Source organism: Xyrauchen texanus, chromosome 12 (assembly GCF_025860055.1).
Source record: "Xyrauchen texanus isolate HMW12.3.18 chromosome 12, RBS_HiC_50CHRs, whole genome shotgun sequence".
Lineage (NCBI taxonomy): Eukaryota > Metazoa > Chordata > Actinopteri > Cypriniformes > Catostomidae > Xyrauchen > Xyrauchen texanus.
Window position 1 is genome coordinate 26773290 of NC_068287.1, and position 14469 is coordinate 26787758.

General features: G+C 36.0%; 2 protein-coding genes and 1 pseudogene across 2 annotated transcripts; 2 read left to right on the plus strand and 1 right to left on the minus strand.

Annotated features, from left to right (window-relative positions):
• Window positions 1-264: 264 nt before the first annotated feature.
• Window positions 265-7166, minus strand: LOC127652923 (THO complex subunit 6 homolog). The gene is made up of 13 exons (XM_052139379.1): window positions 7039-7166; window positions 4736-4827; window positions 3650-3714; window positions 2946-3049; window positions 2782-2819; window positions 2582-2630; window positions 2261-2332; window positions 2030-2132; window positions 1881-1930; window positions 1664-1726; window positions 1328-1438; window positions 1068-1196; window positions 265-515 (listed from the first exon to the last, which is right to left on the minus strand). The coding sequence occupies exons 1-13, from the start codon at window positions 7051-7053 to the stop codon at window positions 435-437; spliced, it is 972 nt and encodes a 323-aa protein (XP_051995339.1). The 5' UTR covers window positions 7054-7166; the 3' UTR covers window positions 265-434.
• A 1-nt stretch (window position 7167) lies between these two features.
• Window positions 7168-8527, plus strand: LOC127652924 (protein SGT1 homolog). The gene has a single exon (XM_052139380.1). The coding sequence runs from the start codon at window positions 7249-7251 to the stop codon at window positions 8203-8205; it is 957 nt and encodes a 318-aa protein (XP_051995340.1). The 5' UTR covers window positions 7168-7248; the 3' UTR covers window positions 8206-8527.
• A 3145-nt stretch (window positions 8528-11672) lies between these two features.
• On the plus strand, window positions 11673-14465 carry LOC127652333 (matrix metalloproteinase-25-like; annotated as a pseudogene).
• The last annotated feature ends 4 nt before the right edge of the window (window positions 14466-14469 follow it).

A 14469-nucleotide genomic window follows, 5' to 3' on the forward strand; every position in this document is an offset into this window, starting at 1 on the left:
CCTACAGAGCTAAGATATTCTTCTAGACATCTTTGTTTGTGTTCAGCCGAAGAAAGAATGTAATCTGGGATGCCATGAGGGTGAGTAAATGATGAGTCTCTAAACATAGTAAGCTGCCTGCCTAGGTAGAAAATTTGCCTATTATAGGTGCAAATGTCGAATTAGGAGAATATAAAGATGGTGCCTTGGAAGGAAGCTCACTAGGTTTTGATACACAGCCTTTATTTCAAACTAAATAGTAAAAATGACCTTAAAGGCCTTTTCAAGTTACAATGCATGATTCAGTGTTTACAAAAGACACATATTCAAAACCATTGAAAAAAAACCAAAATAGTTTATTATAAAAACAAAATACATGGTGTAACTGGATTCTACTAATCATTTATTTTCAATTAATTCAGATGGACCGTTAGAAAACAAGTGTATGTATGTGTTTAGAATGACAGAGATAAGGCTCTGTAGCAGAAGTTGGTAAACACATCAATTTGGTGACTACTGCCCCCTACTGTCATAACCTGTAAGATGAATAAGGGTTAAAGTTACAATTATTGCATTTACAAAACTTAACATGACTGCATTGATTCTGTAGTAGACATTGTTGTGATTAACAGTACATGCTATTGCAAAGAATATTCTGGGTTCAATGCAAATTGAGCTTAATTGATGGCATTTGTGGCATAATGTTGATTACTACAAAAATCACTTTTCTGTGTAAAATTATATCCAATATTATAACTTCATTGCCAAGACGATGTAACACATAAACCCTAATACAACACCACAATGTATGATTTAAACAACTTAATAATACATGAGTTGTAACAGAAGAATTAATGTAAGTGCTTTTATAAAATTATAAGCTTCACATTTCTGAATTTCAAACTTGACCCCATTCACTTCCATTGTAAGTGCATCACTGTAATCCAGATTTCCAAATAATTTTTTTGTGGTAATCAACATTATGCCACAAACTCTGTCGATTGAGCTTAACTGGTATTGAACCCAGAATATTCCTTTGATGATTCAAGTATTGAGGTTATTGAAGAGAACATACTAGATGCACCTACCCTGTGCTCAGTGTTTTTGAGATTGACAGACACTGTGTTGAGTGAAGAAGGAGTGCAAGGAATTTGAGCTTTCACAGTGCCTCCATGTAAACAATGGGACAAATATGGACCCTCGCCTACTGACAAGATCTAAAAAAAACAACAACAAAAAACATAATAGCTAGACACAAAAACATTTTAACCATCCAATAAACTCTACTTTCGACCGAAATACAACACCTTTATAGACACAAATTATTTTGAAAAATAGTTCCTCTCACCAGATCCTGGTAAAAGACAGCTTCCCTTTGACATCCAGACAGAGGGAAGACAGAGGTGGGGGACATGGAACGAAGGTGCCATAATGAGAGTGATGGTCCTCCACCACAGAGCTAAAGTGGAAACAGATGACATTTCATAACAATAGGGGCATTATTGCATCTTAACATACATAGAGGGGCATTCAAGAGGAGCAGTGGACCATTAAAAAAAAAACAGGCAGATTGTAACGGAGGTATTTAAAAACAAGCATGTCACAACATATACAGAAAAATGCAGAGAAGTCAGATACAAAATAAACATCTGCCGACCAATCAAATTTAACAACTCCAAATTACCATCCAATCAGAGTCTGTAGCAAGACAGCTAATCCACTTCCCAAACTGGGGGCGTGCACATTCCTAAAACACCATTTCAGAATAAGCGAAAACAAGAGAACATGGGATTTTCAGTATTGTAGATTCAGCTTAACAATACATTATTGCATTGTTTAGCTTTCTATAATGAGTGTCTATACAGGCCTTTAGCTTTTCCATATTTATCTGAATGTCTTACCTCATATTTGAAAACTTCAATACAGTGAACTGGCTGTTTTGTCCGACAATCTGAGCGAGGGAGTATACAACCATAAAAAATATGTTCTTTGTTTAATTCTTTTACAGAGGAGTAAGGGGAATAAAAACTATTGTGTGCAATTCACTGACCCCATATCCTCACAGCACCATCCTCCCCACCAGAGAGTATCTCCCCTTCTCTCTCTCTAAAGGACAGACAGTGTATATAGTCCGTGTGGCCCTTCAGTACAGACTGGAGAGCAAAACAAAACAGATTGGAGCAACATTAGTGGCATTCTAATGTGTTGTAATTTATTTTATGCCAAAAAAGTTAAACATGTTGTTAGGTTAGCCTAAATGATTACTTGACTTTGTTCCAACCTTGAAGACACCGCTCTCCATGTCCATAATGTGAATGTTATTGTCACCCCCTCCAATTATCAAGCTGTTGTCCTGGGGAAAACAACAGTGAAACTAGGAGATATATATACACACACAATAATATTAAACATATAATGGTATAAATAAATATTATATATATATCAAATATAGATAATAATTATATAAATGTGTTGACATTAAATCTCACTACCTGGAGTGAGTACGGTAATTACAGGTTATTACAAAACATTATAATTCCATAAAGCATCTACTTATCAACAATTGTCTTTATAGGGTAAATGTGTATCAACTAGCACAAACCTTTGAATTAATGATCATTGCATTGATCTCTGGGATTTCAAGACTAGTCCTGTATATAATGATACATTTCAAAAACATTTGGGGTCATATTTAGTTAGAACACAGTGATGAGGGTCTTAAAAGGAGCACTCAATTATCTTGCAATGACCAGAATGTACACGCAATATGTCAGAATGATACAATTATGGACAGTCTCTCACTCGTAATTGGGTTTCCGTGTCCAAGCAGCTTTGGTATTCTGTTGGGACAAAGATTAATGTGCAGAGATTATATTTTTCAAGTACATAGACCAAGTTCAAAATCTTCCTGTTATTAAATAGTTTCACCAAACTATTTAACATCCATGAACATTTACTGGACTTACTTTTTTGATGAGCTCTGCCCAACTCCAGGCACTGATCTCTCCATTCCCAGTACTCAGAAGATGAGTGTCCGTGGAAAGAAGAGAGAATACTGGACCATCATGAGCTGAAATTTTTTTATAGAAAAATGGAGTTTCAATTGTCATCATATTTTATTTTAAAGGGATAATTCACCCAAAAATGAAAATTCTCTCATCATTTACTCACCCTAATGCCATCTAAGATGTTTATGACTTTCTTTCTATGAAGATTTTTAGAAGAATATCTCAGTACACAATATAAGCGAATGTGATCAGAAATTTGAAACTGCAAAAAGGAAATGAAGGCAGCATAAATGTAATCCATACAACTCCAGTGATTTAATCAATGTCTTCCGAAGCAATCCAATCGATTTTGGGTGGAAAAGACCAACAGATCATATATCAGCTATCTAGGTCTGTATGGACCTACACAGGTGAGATATTCTTCTAAAAATCTTTGTGTTCTGCAGAAGAAGAAAAAATCATACACATATGGGATGCATGAGGATGAGTAAATGATGATAGAATTTTTGCTAATTATCACTTTAATGTTTCAAATTTGTTTTAATAATAAGTGTTATTTGAACAGAATCTCTCCAGATATTGTTTGTGAGAAGATAATACAGGCAATATTTTGTAACATACATTTTTTTTATTATTTGCGATAAATGAAATCAGATTCTAACCAGTGAAGTTAAGGATGGGCTTCTGACTTCTCTCTGATGCCTCTGGACTCAGTGCAGCTGAAAGACTGCAAGAAACGGAGAAGTTCCTAAAACAACACTTTTACCCCAGCCATTCACCTTCAGCACCCACAAAAGGGGCCAAAGCAACAAACATGAAGGGGTCTAAAGGCTAACACCACTCAAACTAGTGATGTTTCATTTGTGAAGGAATCTGTCTTTTTTGATAGAATCTTTTAAGTGAATGAATCATTCTCATTCACCTCCATACACTGACTCGTATTTTACATTCACTGACGTCTCTCCCGTTCAAAGCTAATGAGCTCTGCTGCTTTTCATGCCTGTAGAGACTGACTATAGCATGAGCCAATAGCATTTGAGTGCATGCTGTGAAGGACCATATCATCAGTTTGACCCACTGAACGAATACAACCCTTAACTGAACTAGTTTATCATTCCATTCGTGTTGTGAACTAACTGAATGTACTGGTAAAATAATTCGGTACGACATGAACGAATCAGTCATCATTAACAATGATCTGCTGACCGAGAGGAGGAGCTGCATGTCATTCGTTCATATTGTGTATCTCGTTCAACAAGAAAAGGGGCCAGATGTATTATGAAAAAAATGGGTGATGACAACACATTACAATGACATACAGACATTATTGAAACTCTTATATTTAGGCTAGTATTGTTGTCCTTTTTTTTTTTTTTTTTTAATAGCTTAATAGTTGTGCTCAGCAGTTCACAGTATAATAGATATGCTTTGTTGTCATATGTGGGGAAAGATGTATGATGCTTTAAAACTCTGCAGTGCTGAAGTCTCTCAGTAGAATTGTAATAAAGGATCATTTGATTTGTTCTGGTCAAAAATTATTGCCTTCGGTTCAATGCAATTACTTAAAAGATGTAGGCGCAAAGGCGTAACTTGAAGAAATGGTTAGTGAACAAATCAAGGAACGAATCTGAATGAATCTTTTTGGTGAACGGAATCAAAAGAATCAAGTCACTGAAATTAATCAAAATCACCACCACTAACTCAATCTGCTCTCTGTTGTTAGGAAGCATTTTAATCTGCTATCTCACCTGAACACTGCAATCTCTCCATAGTTATTACCCGCTGCAAGGAAACGGCCACAGGGAGAGAAACTCTGAGAGAACACGGACATATGCAGGAGCTGTGGAGAGATAACCATGTGTAAAGGACACTGCTGATATTTTGTTGTGAATTCAAGATCAAATATGTATACAATTATTGGAACATCAAAGATGTATTGGTAACACTTTACAATAAGGTTCCATTTGTTAACATTTTTTAACTACATTAGTTAACATGAAATAATAAGGAACAATACTTAAGCATTTATTAATCTTGGTTTATTTCTAAATGTGTAATACATTTTTTAAATCAAAATATGTATATGTTAACATTAGTTAATGCACTACAGACTATCAATAACAATTATATTTTTATTAAAGGGGTCATGACATGAGAAACCAAATTTGCCTTGATCTTTTGGTATATAAGAGGTCTTTGTATCATTAAAACGTCCTGCAAGTTTAATATTTTAAGACGTCCTCCCCATTCTAAACGAATCATTTATTTAATCAAGCTCAAAATACAGCTCGTTCTGGATTCATGGTTAGAAGTGACGTGTCGGTTAGAAGTGACGTACCAGCGTTTGCATATGACCGCCTCCAGCACAAGATAACTACGCTTTAAGCGCAAGACAACTACGCTCATTTCAGTATCGCCGTTCAGCCTCACAAGTGTTCAGTCGATGGACAGCGAGCTCTGACAGAGACTACTTGTGCACAGGAAAATTACGATGCCACACAGATGTGCTGTTCCTGGCTGTGGTCAAACAAAACCTCTGAATAAGCTGCCGAAAGATCCAGACGTCAGGGAAAAATGGATGCAGTTTATTTTTTGCGGACGTCCCAGTCACGGCAGTGTTAACTTAAGCGTTTGTTCTGTACATTTTAAGGATGACTGTTTTGAGAACAAATCTCAATATGATGCTGGCTTTGCCAGAAAACTGTTGCTCAAAGATAAGTCCGTGCCGACTATTCTGGGAACAACAACGACGCAAACTGTAAGTAATCTATTTTAAACTTTAAACTACTTTTTAAAGCGCAATTTCATTCATTATGAATAATCACAGTGTTTTTACTTAGTTTACTTGCATATTGTTCTGGCTGGAGGCGTCAATAATTGATACATAGGCACTGACGTTAGCCAATCATAACAGTGGGCGTTAACACTGAAGTCTTAAATGGAAAACGCCCCCAAAACAGACTGTTTGAATCAGAGGATGAGAAACAGGGTGGGAAAAGGTCATAAATCACTAGATTTTAAAAGTTTTTCTTAAAACAAAATATATTAATACTATAATTGCACCTAAGGGAACATAATAATACAATAAAAAACCCCATGTCATGACCCCTTAAAAACATACCTAAAAAATGGTAAATAAATAAATATTGTTTTTGCACTTCCATAAATACATTTTTTATTATTATTTCATATCTATACAACAGGATATATATGTATGTGTTTATTACAAGAGAAACAGGTGCTATATTCATATAAATAATTACTATAGATCACGTTGATTTTCTGTGTACCAATGGTATATGGAAATAATTCCATATGCATGTACATTATTTTATATGTATATTTGTATTATACATGCCATTTCTTACTCAAGGTGGTGCTGATGTTTCAGTGATTGGCTTGATTTATATTTGACATTGCTATTTGATGAAGAAACAACTTGGAAGTAAACTATAGCAAGTCCAACACATGAACAGTATGATATGAATATTGTCATTTGAGTTAACTACTGAATATATTTAAATTGTGCATCTAATTAGACTCAAAAAGTGCCTGAGAAAATACTTTTTATTATGTGTTATGTGTAGCTCAATAAGTGTTTGACAGCCAGTTGCATCTCATGAAATTTTTGTGTGAAAGTAATGTTTCCTGTTCTAGATTTGTCCTGAATTATCTCTTTGATGTATAAAATATAAAACATCAACATTTATTTGATTCTATTATTTTCTAATCGTCTTGGAAATATATATTTTTAAATTGTACACTATCTGGGCATTTTGTTGATCCATTTGTGAAAGATATACTGTAAGCGCAGGGTCTCTAAAGACCCATTTATTTATTGTTTAGTGTTAGTTCATGATACCAGCATTAACTCATGTTAACTAATGGAACCTTGTTGTAAAGTTTACCAGTGTATGAGCCATTTCTAAAAATAAAAAAAACATACAAAACAAAAAACAGTCTTATGCACTGAAGCAAGACGATTTTACTTAACGTGTGCTTCACTCCTGCAGCTAGACAGGCACAAATGTACACCAAGTATATAATTTACCTCAACAGGGCCCATCTTCCCGGATTTGACGATACTCTGGTCAATCTAAATTGAGAAACGATTTCCATACAAAGACTTTTCGTGTTGCCAATGCTGCTCATTCAAATTTCAAATCACCGTCGCGGAAATATGACGCAATACACAACTTCCTTGTTAGCGTCTCGGTCTCTTTCAGAACTTTCTAGAGCTTCAGAGTGAAAGTACTGACCCATGGCAACCAGCAGGAATTTCGCCGACAATTTCATAGACGAGGATCCGCAGAGAGCTCTTAAAGAGCTAAACGAGGCTTTGGAAGAGAAAGCTGATAATGCTGAATGGCTTTGCCAGCGAGCTTACGCATATATGCTACTGGAAGACTACAACAGAGCAATTGACGATGCCAAGAAAGCCCAGCAGCTGCAGCCAGGCCTGTCACTTGCTTTCTTAAGAACAGGTATGGCAGAGTATCGCCTTAATAACTTCAGTGCTGCACATCAGGCCCTCACAGCTGGAAAGGAGCTTGACGGTTCCAATGAAGTCTTGCAAACATGGATCCAGCGCTGTGAGGAGAAAATGGCAACACTCATTCAAAATGAAACTACAACCATGCATGTCAAACATGACTGGTACCAGACAGAATCGCACGTCGCAGTGACCATCATGGTAAAAAATGTCAAGAAGGAAGATTTGACTGTCAGCTTTGGTGAGAAGGAACTTACAGCTGCTTTAAAGCTTCCTTCAGGAGAAGATTATTACCTAAAGGTCCATCTTCTGCATCCTGTGGTCCCAGGACAAAGCACTTACAAGATTCTCACAACCAAGATAGAGATCAAGATGAAGAAGACCGAAGCCATTCGGTGGGAGAAACTGGAGGGAGAAGGTATACTGCCCAACGTGAAGCACTTCACTCCCAACCAATACCCATCATCTTCCCACTACACACGCAACTGGGACAAGGTGGTGGGTGAAATCAAGGAGGAGGAAAAAAGCGAGAACGTGGAGGGAGATGCTGCACTCAACAAGTTGTTCCAGCAAATCTACTCCGACGGCTCAGACGAGGTCAAGCGGGCAATGAACAAGTCCTTTATGGAATCAGGAGGCACAGTCCTCAGCACTAACTGGACAGATGTTGGCAAGAGGAAAGTAGAGATGAACCCACCAGATGATGTAGAGTTTAAGAAGTATTGAAGGGAAGAAAGGTGATGGCATTGGGCACACTACCATAATCAGATTTAAATCCTAATTTTGGTCCAATCTGCCTCCGCTATTACAGACTAAATAATCCTGGTATTGGACTACAGCATATATTATGGATTCACAAAAATTAATACCAATTACATTTTTAAAGCACCATGCTCTGCCCACCCATCCACCCCCACAGTTTTTTTTCTTTCCTTCTTAAGGCATGTTTCAGCAGTCTTCACTGCAGAGACAAGTTGAATTCTATGTAATTCAGTATCTAATTAAAATAAAATGTATGTTGAGCATCTTAACTAAAAATCTCTTTGGTCTCACTGGATATTCTTTGCTTTTATATTGAAGGGACAGTTCACCCCAAAATTATTTTTATCATCATTGTCTCATCCTAATGCCGTCCCAGATGTGTATGACTTACTTTCTTTTAGGTTTCACGTGGATGGTGAGCAGAACTTTGAAGATTCAAAAACCACCTAAAGGTAATCCGTAAAACTCCAGTGCTTGAATCTATAACTTCAAAAGTGATATAAGTGTGGGTGAGAAACAGATCAAAATTTAAGTCATTTTTACTATCAATCTCCATTTTTTATTTTAACATTCTACTTTTGTGATTGGCATTTGCTTTCTTCATTTGCATTGTCCGTGCATATCACCGCCACCTACTGGCCAGGGAGGAGAATTTATAGAACTGTTTCGCACCCACACCTACCATATCACTTCTGAAGATAAATATTTAACAATTGGAGTCTTATGGATTATTTTTATGCTACCTTGGAAATTATGGTCAGCATTCACTTGCATTGTAAGGACCTACAAAGCTGAGATATTCTTCTAAAAATCTTTGTATGTGTTATGCAGAAGGAAGAATGTCATTCAAATCTGGGATGGCATGATGCTGAATAAATTATGAGAGAATTTTCATTTTTGGGTGAACTATCCCTTTTAAGCTTTCATCGTGGTTTTGATATACTTGAGGGGACATGCTTTCCCGCATACATTATCCGTGTAAATAAATGTTTCTGGGAGAAGGGTCTGACTGCTTTGTGCAAGACTAGCACAAGACACGCCCACTAAAAGTCACGTTCACTACAAATAACCAGCTAAATGCTTAAGGCTTGAAATAGTTGGAGGTCACATTACTATACTGTGTTTGTTGTGTTTATCTGGAATCCTGCAGAACTATCCCTACACCTAAACACAAAGATTAAAAAAGAAAAAGTTTTTAAATGGTTAAAAATACCACAACTTAAAAGTTCTATTAAATAACAATCATACTGCCATATCATTAGGTGGCGACCACGAGAAGAAATTGTGATGCTAAGCTAATAGGCTAACCGTCTAGCTTCTAACTAGAGAAAACAGAACAGAGTAATTTTTTATTTCACCATTTATATCTTCGGTTTAATAATATGATATTTGATATATAATTTAAAAGTTATTCTTTGATATATTTAAACAGGTAAGAGTATGTGAATCATAGAGCAATTGAGCTGGTTCACTTGTGAAGTCAATTTGTAGGCGAACCAACATCATCGCTAATATAACGAGTGTGACGTCTGCAACACGGCGTGGTTTTGCGCACAGCCATTTTTTTTTTCTCAATTCGAAAATCTCAAGAATAAATGATAATGTTATCACTGTTGCTAATTTTAAAACTAGCGAATTGATTTAAAAAAGTGATTTGTTTCTGTGAAGAATGTATTTATTATTCCAGATGATGGCGTTGTGCGGTGTGAAGTTATGAATGTGCGCTAGACTTGTTGATAAAATGCAGATCATTTCACTGGAAGTTTAGATATTTGCAAGTCACATTTAAGTACAAATTCAATACCACCTAATTTCTTAAATATAGACGCTGGGACTTCAAACCAAAAACTATTAGAGTTGCATAAAAACATTTTAGCCATTTCGATTTTAACAATCCATTCATTTGTTCAAAATCAATTATATTTAATTCGCCTTTGTCTTGATAAAATGAGATTTATTCTTCCAAATAAAATTGTATAAAGCTCGATTAATTAATTTGGATACAGAGGAAGTTGGAGCTAATGCAGTTGCTGGAAAAATGACCCTATAGATAAAAATTCTGATTTGGACAATAAAACAATGCCAAAAATAGAAAGGTCTCTTTGTAACTCATTATTTAAAATTATTTTGGCCTCTTTTAACTTATCTATAAAATTAACTTCCATGCATCTCTCTGTGTTTCTTGTAATTGTAATACCTAAATATTTAATTGTATCCTTAACAGGGATGCCACTGATTGATATAAGGTCACAGTGATGAATGGACATAAGCTTGCATTTGGACATATTTAATTGAAGACCTGAAGCTTTAGAAAAAAAATTCAACTAAAGAGATAGAAAGAGGAATCTGACCTACGTCCTGTAAAAATAAAGTGGTATCATCTGCTAATTGACTAATTCCAATTATTTCCCCAAACACCTTTTTTAACACTCGAGTCGTGAATAACTAACGAGGCAAGCATATCTGTTGCAAGAATAAACAAAAGGTGAGAAAGGGGGCAACCCTGTCTTATACGTCCTTTGAGACGTACCAAAAGGAAGAGATATTGAACTATATCCAAATAAATCATCCTTATAATGTTCACTTTATTATGAAGAATAGTTTTATAGAAACATACGGTCTATGAGGGATTTATTTGATGATTCTGGCGAGTTAATGGATTATATTATTATATTATTTATTTATTTTTTATTTTAGTATTATTTTTTTATTTTATTTACATTTTTTGTCTTTTATTGTATTATTATTTTTGTGTGTCAGCCCATGTTAAAATTAAGTTGAATGTAATTTGAATGCCATTTTGTTGTAATATTTTTTATTGATGTCGCGTGTCGGAAATCCAGTGACGCTGGTAGTGACAATTCTCCCTGACCAATCAGTGATCTGCAGCATTTTGACGTCACATTTTGTATCGGCTTGCTTGGAACATCGACCGAGGTGGTACTAAAAAAAGTATCAGGTACCAGGTACTATCGTCAGTGGTAAACCCCCAAAAAAGCGATTTTGTCAAGGTTGAGCTGGGATTAAACTGAGGTTAAATGGGTAGTTCACTCCAAAATTAAAATTGTCTCATCATTTACTGATCCTCATGCCATCCCAGATGCATATGACTTTCTTTTTTCTGCTGAACACAAATTAAGATTTTTAGAATAATATTTCAGCTCTTTTGGTCCTTTCTCTGCAAGTGTTTGGAAATTTGAAGGTCCTAAAAGCAGCATAAAAGTAATCCTTATGACTCCAGTGGTTAAATCTATATATTCAGAAGCGATATGATAAGTGTGGGTGAGAAACAGATCGATATTTAAGACCTTTTTCACTGTAAATCTAAAGTGGAGATTGTGAAAGTGGAGATTATAGTTAAAAATAACTTTAATATTGATCTGTTTTTTAAAGATTAATCTCCATCAATACAATATATTCTGTGGGTCAATATGGCACTGTGCGAACACCACAAATGGAAAAAGAAACACAATGTTGCTCAGAATAAAGTGATAAACTTTTTGCTTATAACTGTACAGCATCTCCACTTTCATCAAAAGGGCATAACCAGAATATTCATGTTAAATAATTGCACATCTTTCCCTGTCCTCAGTGTGCAAGATTTTCCTTCACCCTCCATGTTTCCCACTCTTCAGCCAGGACTGGTGGAGCTCATTTTCACCTATGCCCTTCAAATATAGAGTGAAGTCACACCTCTGCTTTTCCACAGAATCCACCCTTCTTCATATAAACCATTACCACAGGTAGACATCAAAGTTACCTTTTCCAGTGGCTCCCATGAGGATGCTTATTCCTTTGATGGCAAGGGTGGCACACTGGCTCATGCATTTTTTCCCAGAACAGGGAGACCTTGCTGGTGACACACACTTTGATGATGAGAGAGCTGGATTTATGCCAGTAAATGAATGATGTATGCATATATGATGATCCTATATGCCCAGATCTTTTTGATTGATTTGATTGATGGAGTCATTGATGCAGTCAGAAATGGTTTTCATTCATTCTGTTGTCTTTTTTCACAGATTGGAGCAGTACCATAGAGTGCCTGTATGCCCAGTCTGTCATCAGCGGATAAGGTATAGCTAGTCATGCCACCCACAGGACCTAGTAAGGCTACAAGATGGAGTCATTAGAGGAGGAGTGAAAGAGGACTGTACATTTCTTTACAGTTGCAGTGCATGAGTTTGGTCATACCTTGGGTCTCATGTACAGTCTCTCCTCCTCAAATGACTCCATAATGTAGCCTTACTACTATGGTCCTGTGGGTGGCATGACTAGCTATACCTTATCCGCTGATGACAGACTGGGCATACATGCACTCTATGGTACTCTCTAAATCTTGTGTACACAAACATGTGTTCACATGGAATGTATTCTATCTGAAGCTATATCACTTACTGGGGTTATATATTGTATACATACACACAAATAAAAATTCATCCCACTTTGTGATGTCAAAGAGATGCCTCCAGAAGTGTGGCGCTGAGTTCTCATGACTGTGTTTTGACCATATAAGAAAAAGACATGTTTTGAATCCCTCTCTATCAGTTCCTGCAGCCACAACCCTTCTGCCCCACCTCTCAACATCTCCCCGTCCACATACCACCCATCAGTGAGTATCATTGTGATATTGGGAGCTTTGACTTTGATTATTACATTTTTTAAATGCTTTTCTCTTCCTAGCCCGTGATTTACAGATCGCTGCCAGGGAGGTTATGATGCTATTGCTAATATATGATCAGAGATATTGTTCTGAGATATGATATTAATTACATTTGTTATATTGTTTGAACAGGTGTTAAAGGTGAACTAAGTAACTTTTTTTGTGTCATCTTGGAATTACAGTGATACCTGAGCCTGGATGCATTTTCATTAAAAATCAATAGTTTTCAGTTACAAATGCTATTATAGAAATTAATTATGCACAGCCAGCCATGATTGATTACATCTATGAATGAAAGTGTCTAATATCAGGATGGTTACTGAGATTAAGTGAGTATTATTCAGCTGGTACTGATTCTAACATGGCAGCCCCCACATGCGGACCCTCTCCATGTAGAATAAAACAGCTTTTATAAGGTTATTGATACGACTGTGTCTTATTTTCATGTGGGTACTCATGATTTTATGCATACAGTATGTTTACTGTATTACAATATTTTTTTTTTAAATAGTAAAACTTTTTAAATGAGGAAAATGAATGACTGAGTGCACCTTTAAAGTATAGAGAGAGGTAACTTTAGGATACAGTCACAAACAATATCCTGAAAATTATTGGAGGAAATATAAATGAAATAGTTACCACCTAATACTTTTTTGTATCTTTTCCATGCTCTCCTTCACCTGCGCAGGTCCACACTTTGGAGAGGGCATCTTTCAGGCTCATTAATGTCCTTTTAGAGATTGATATATTGTATTGTTTACTGGTAAGACAAATAAGAGATCCAAAATCCAAATTAATTCCTTTGATACGTGAAGGACTCGATACAAAAACTGACAAGGAATATTTTTGGTAGTCTTTTGTGTTTCTTTTCTTTTGTTTAAGAAAAAGAGATGCATCTAAAAACAACAGCAGCAAGAGCCCAACATTTTTGTAAAAACATACTGTTCCTTTAGTAACTGTCATAAAGATGCCATTTCCTGTAAAGATTGATGTACATTTCATGTTTATACTGTATTACTGTGTAGGGGACTAATGACTGGAATGGAATGTAAACTTTAAGTCGGAAAAAATATAGCACATTTTTAGAAATTCCCCCCAAAAAAGGACTTTTCGACTGTACACTTAATTTTAAGAGCTGACATTTGTAAAACATTTACAACTGGGTCTATAGAATACAGAATCAGTCGGTCATAAAGTTTAAAAACAAATTGCAATATAGAACATTATTCATATTCTTTTGTCATTTTATTCTCTCTCAGGTAATCAGTACTGGTTATTTAGAAACACAATGTCCCTTCCTGGGTACCCACGACCACTCTCAGAATGGGATTTATGCCATTCTGCTGGAGAGGTTCCAAAGAGAGTTGAGGCAGTATTTGTGTGGACACACAATGGGAAGACCTACTTGCTCAGTGGTGGGAAATACTGGAAGTTTGATGAGGCAGAAACAGAGAGGAAGTTGGATGAAGGATACCCTAAACCAGCATCTGTGTGGTGTATGCCATCTTATCCTGATAATATCATTAGATTTCAGGATGGTAAGAAGTGTCTTGTATCTTAATAGT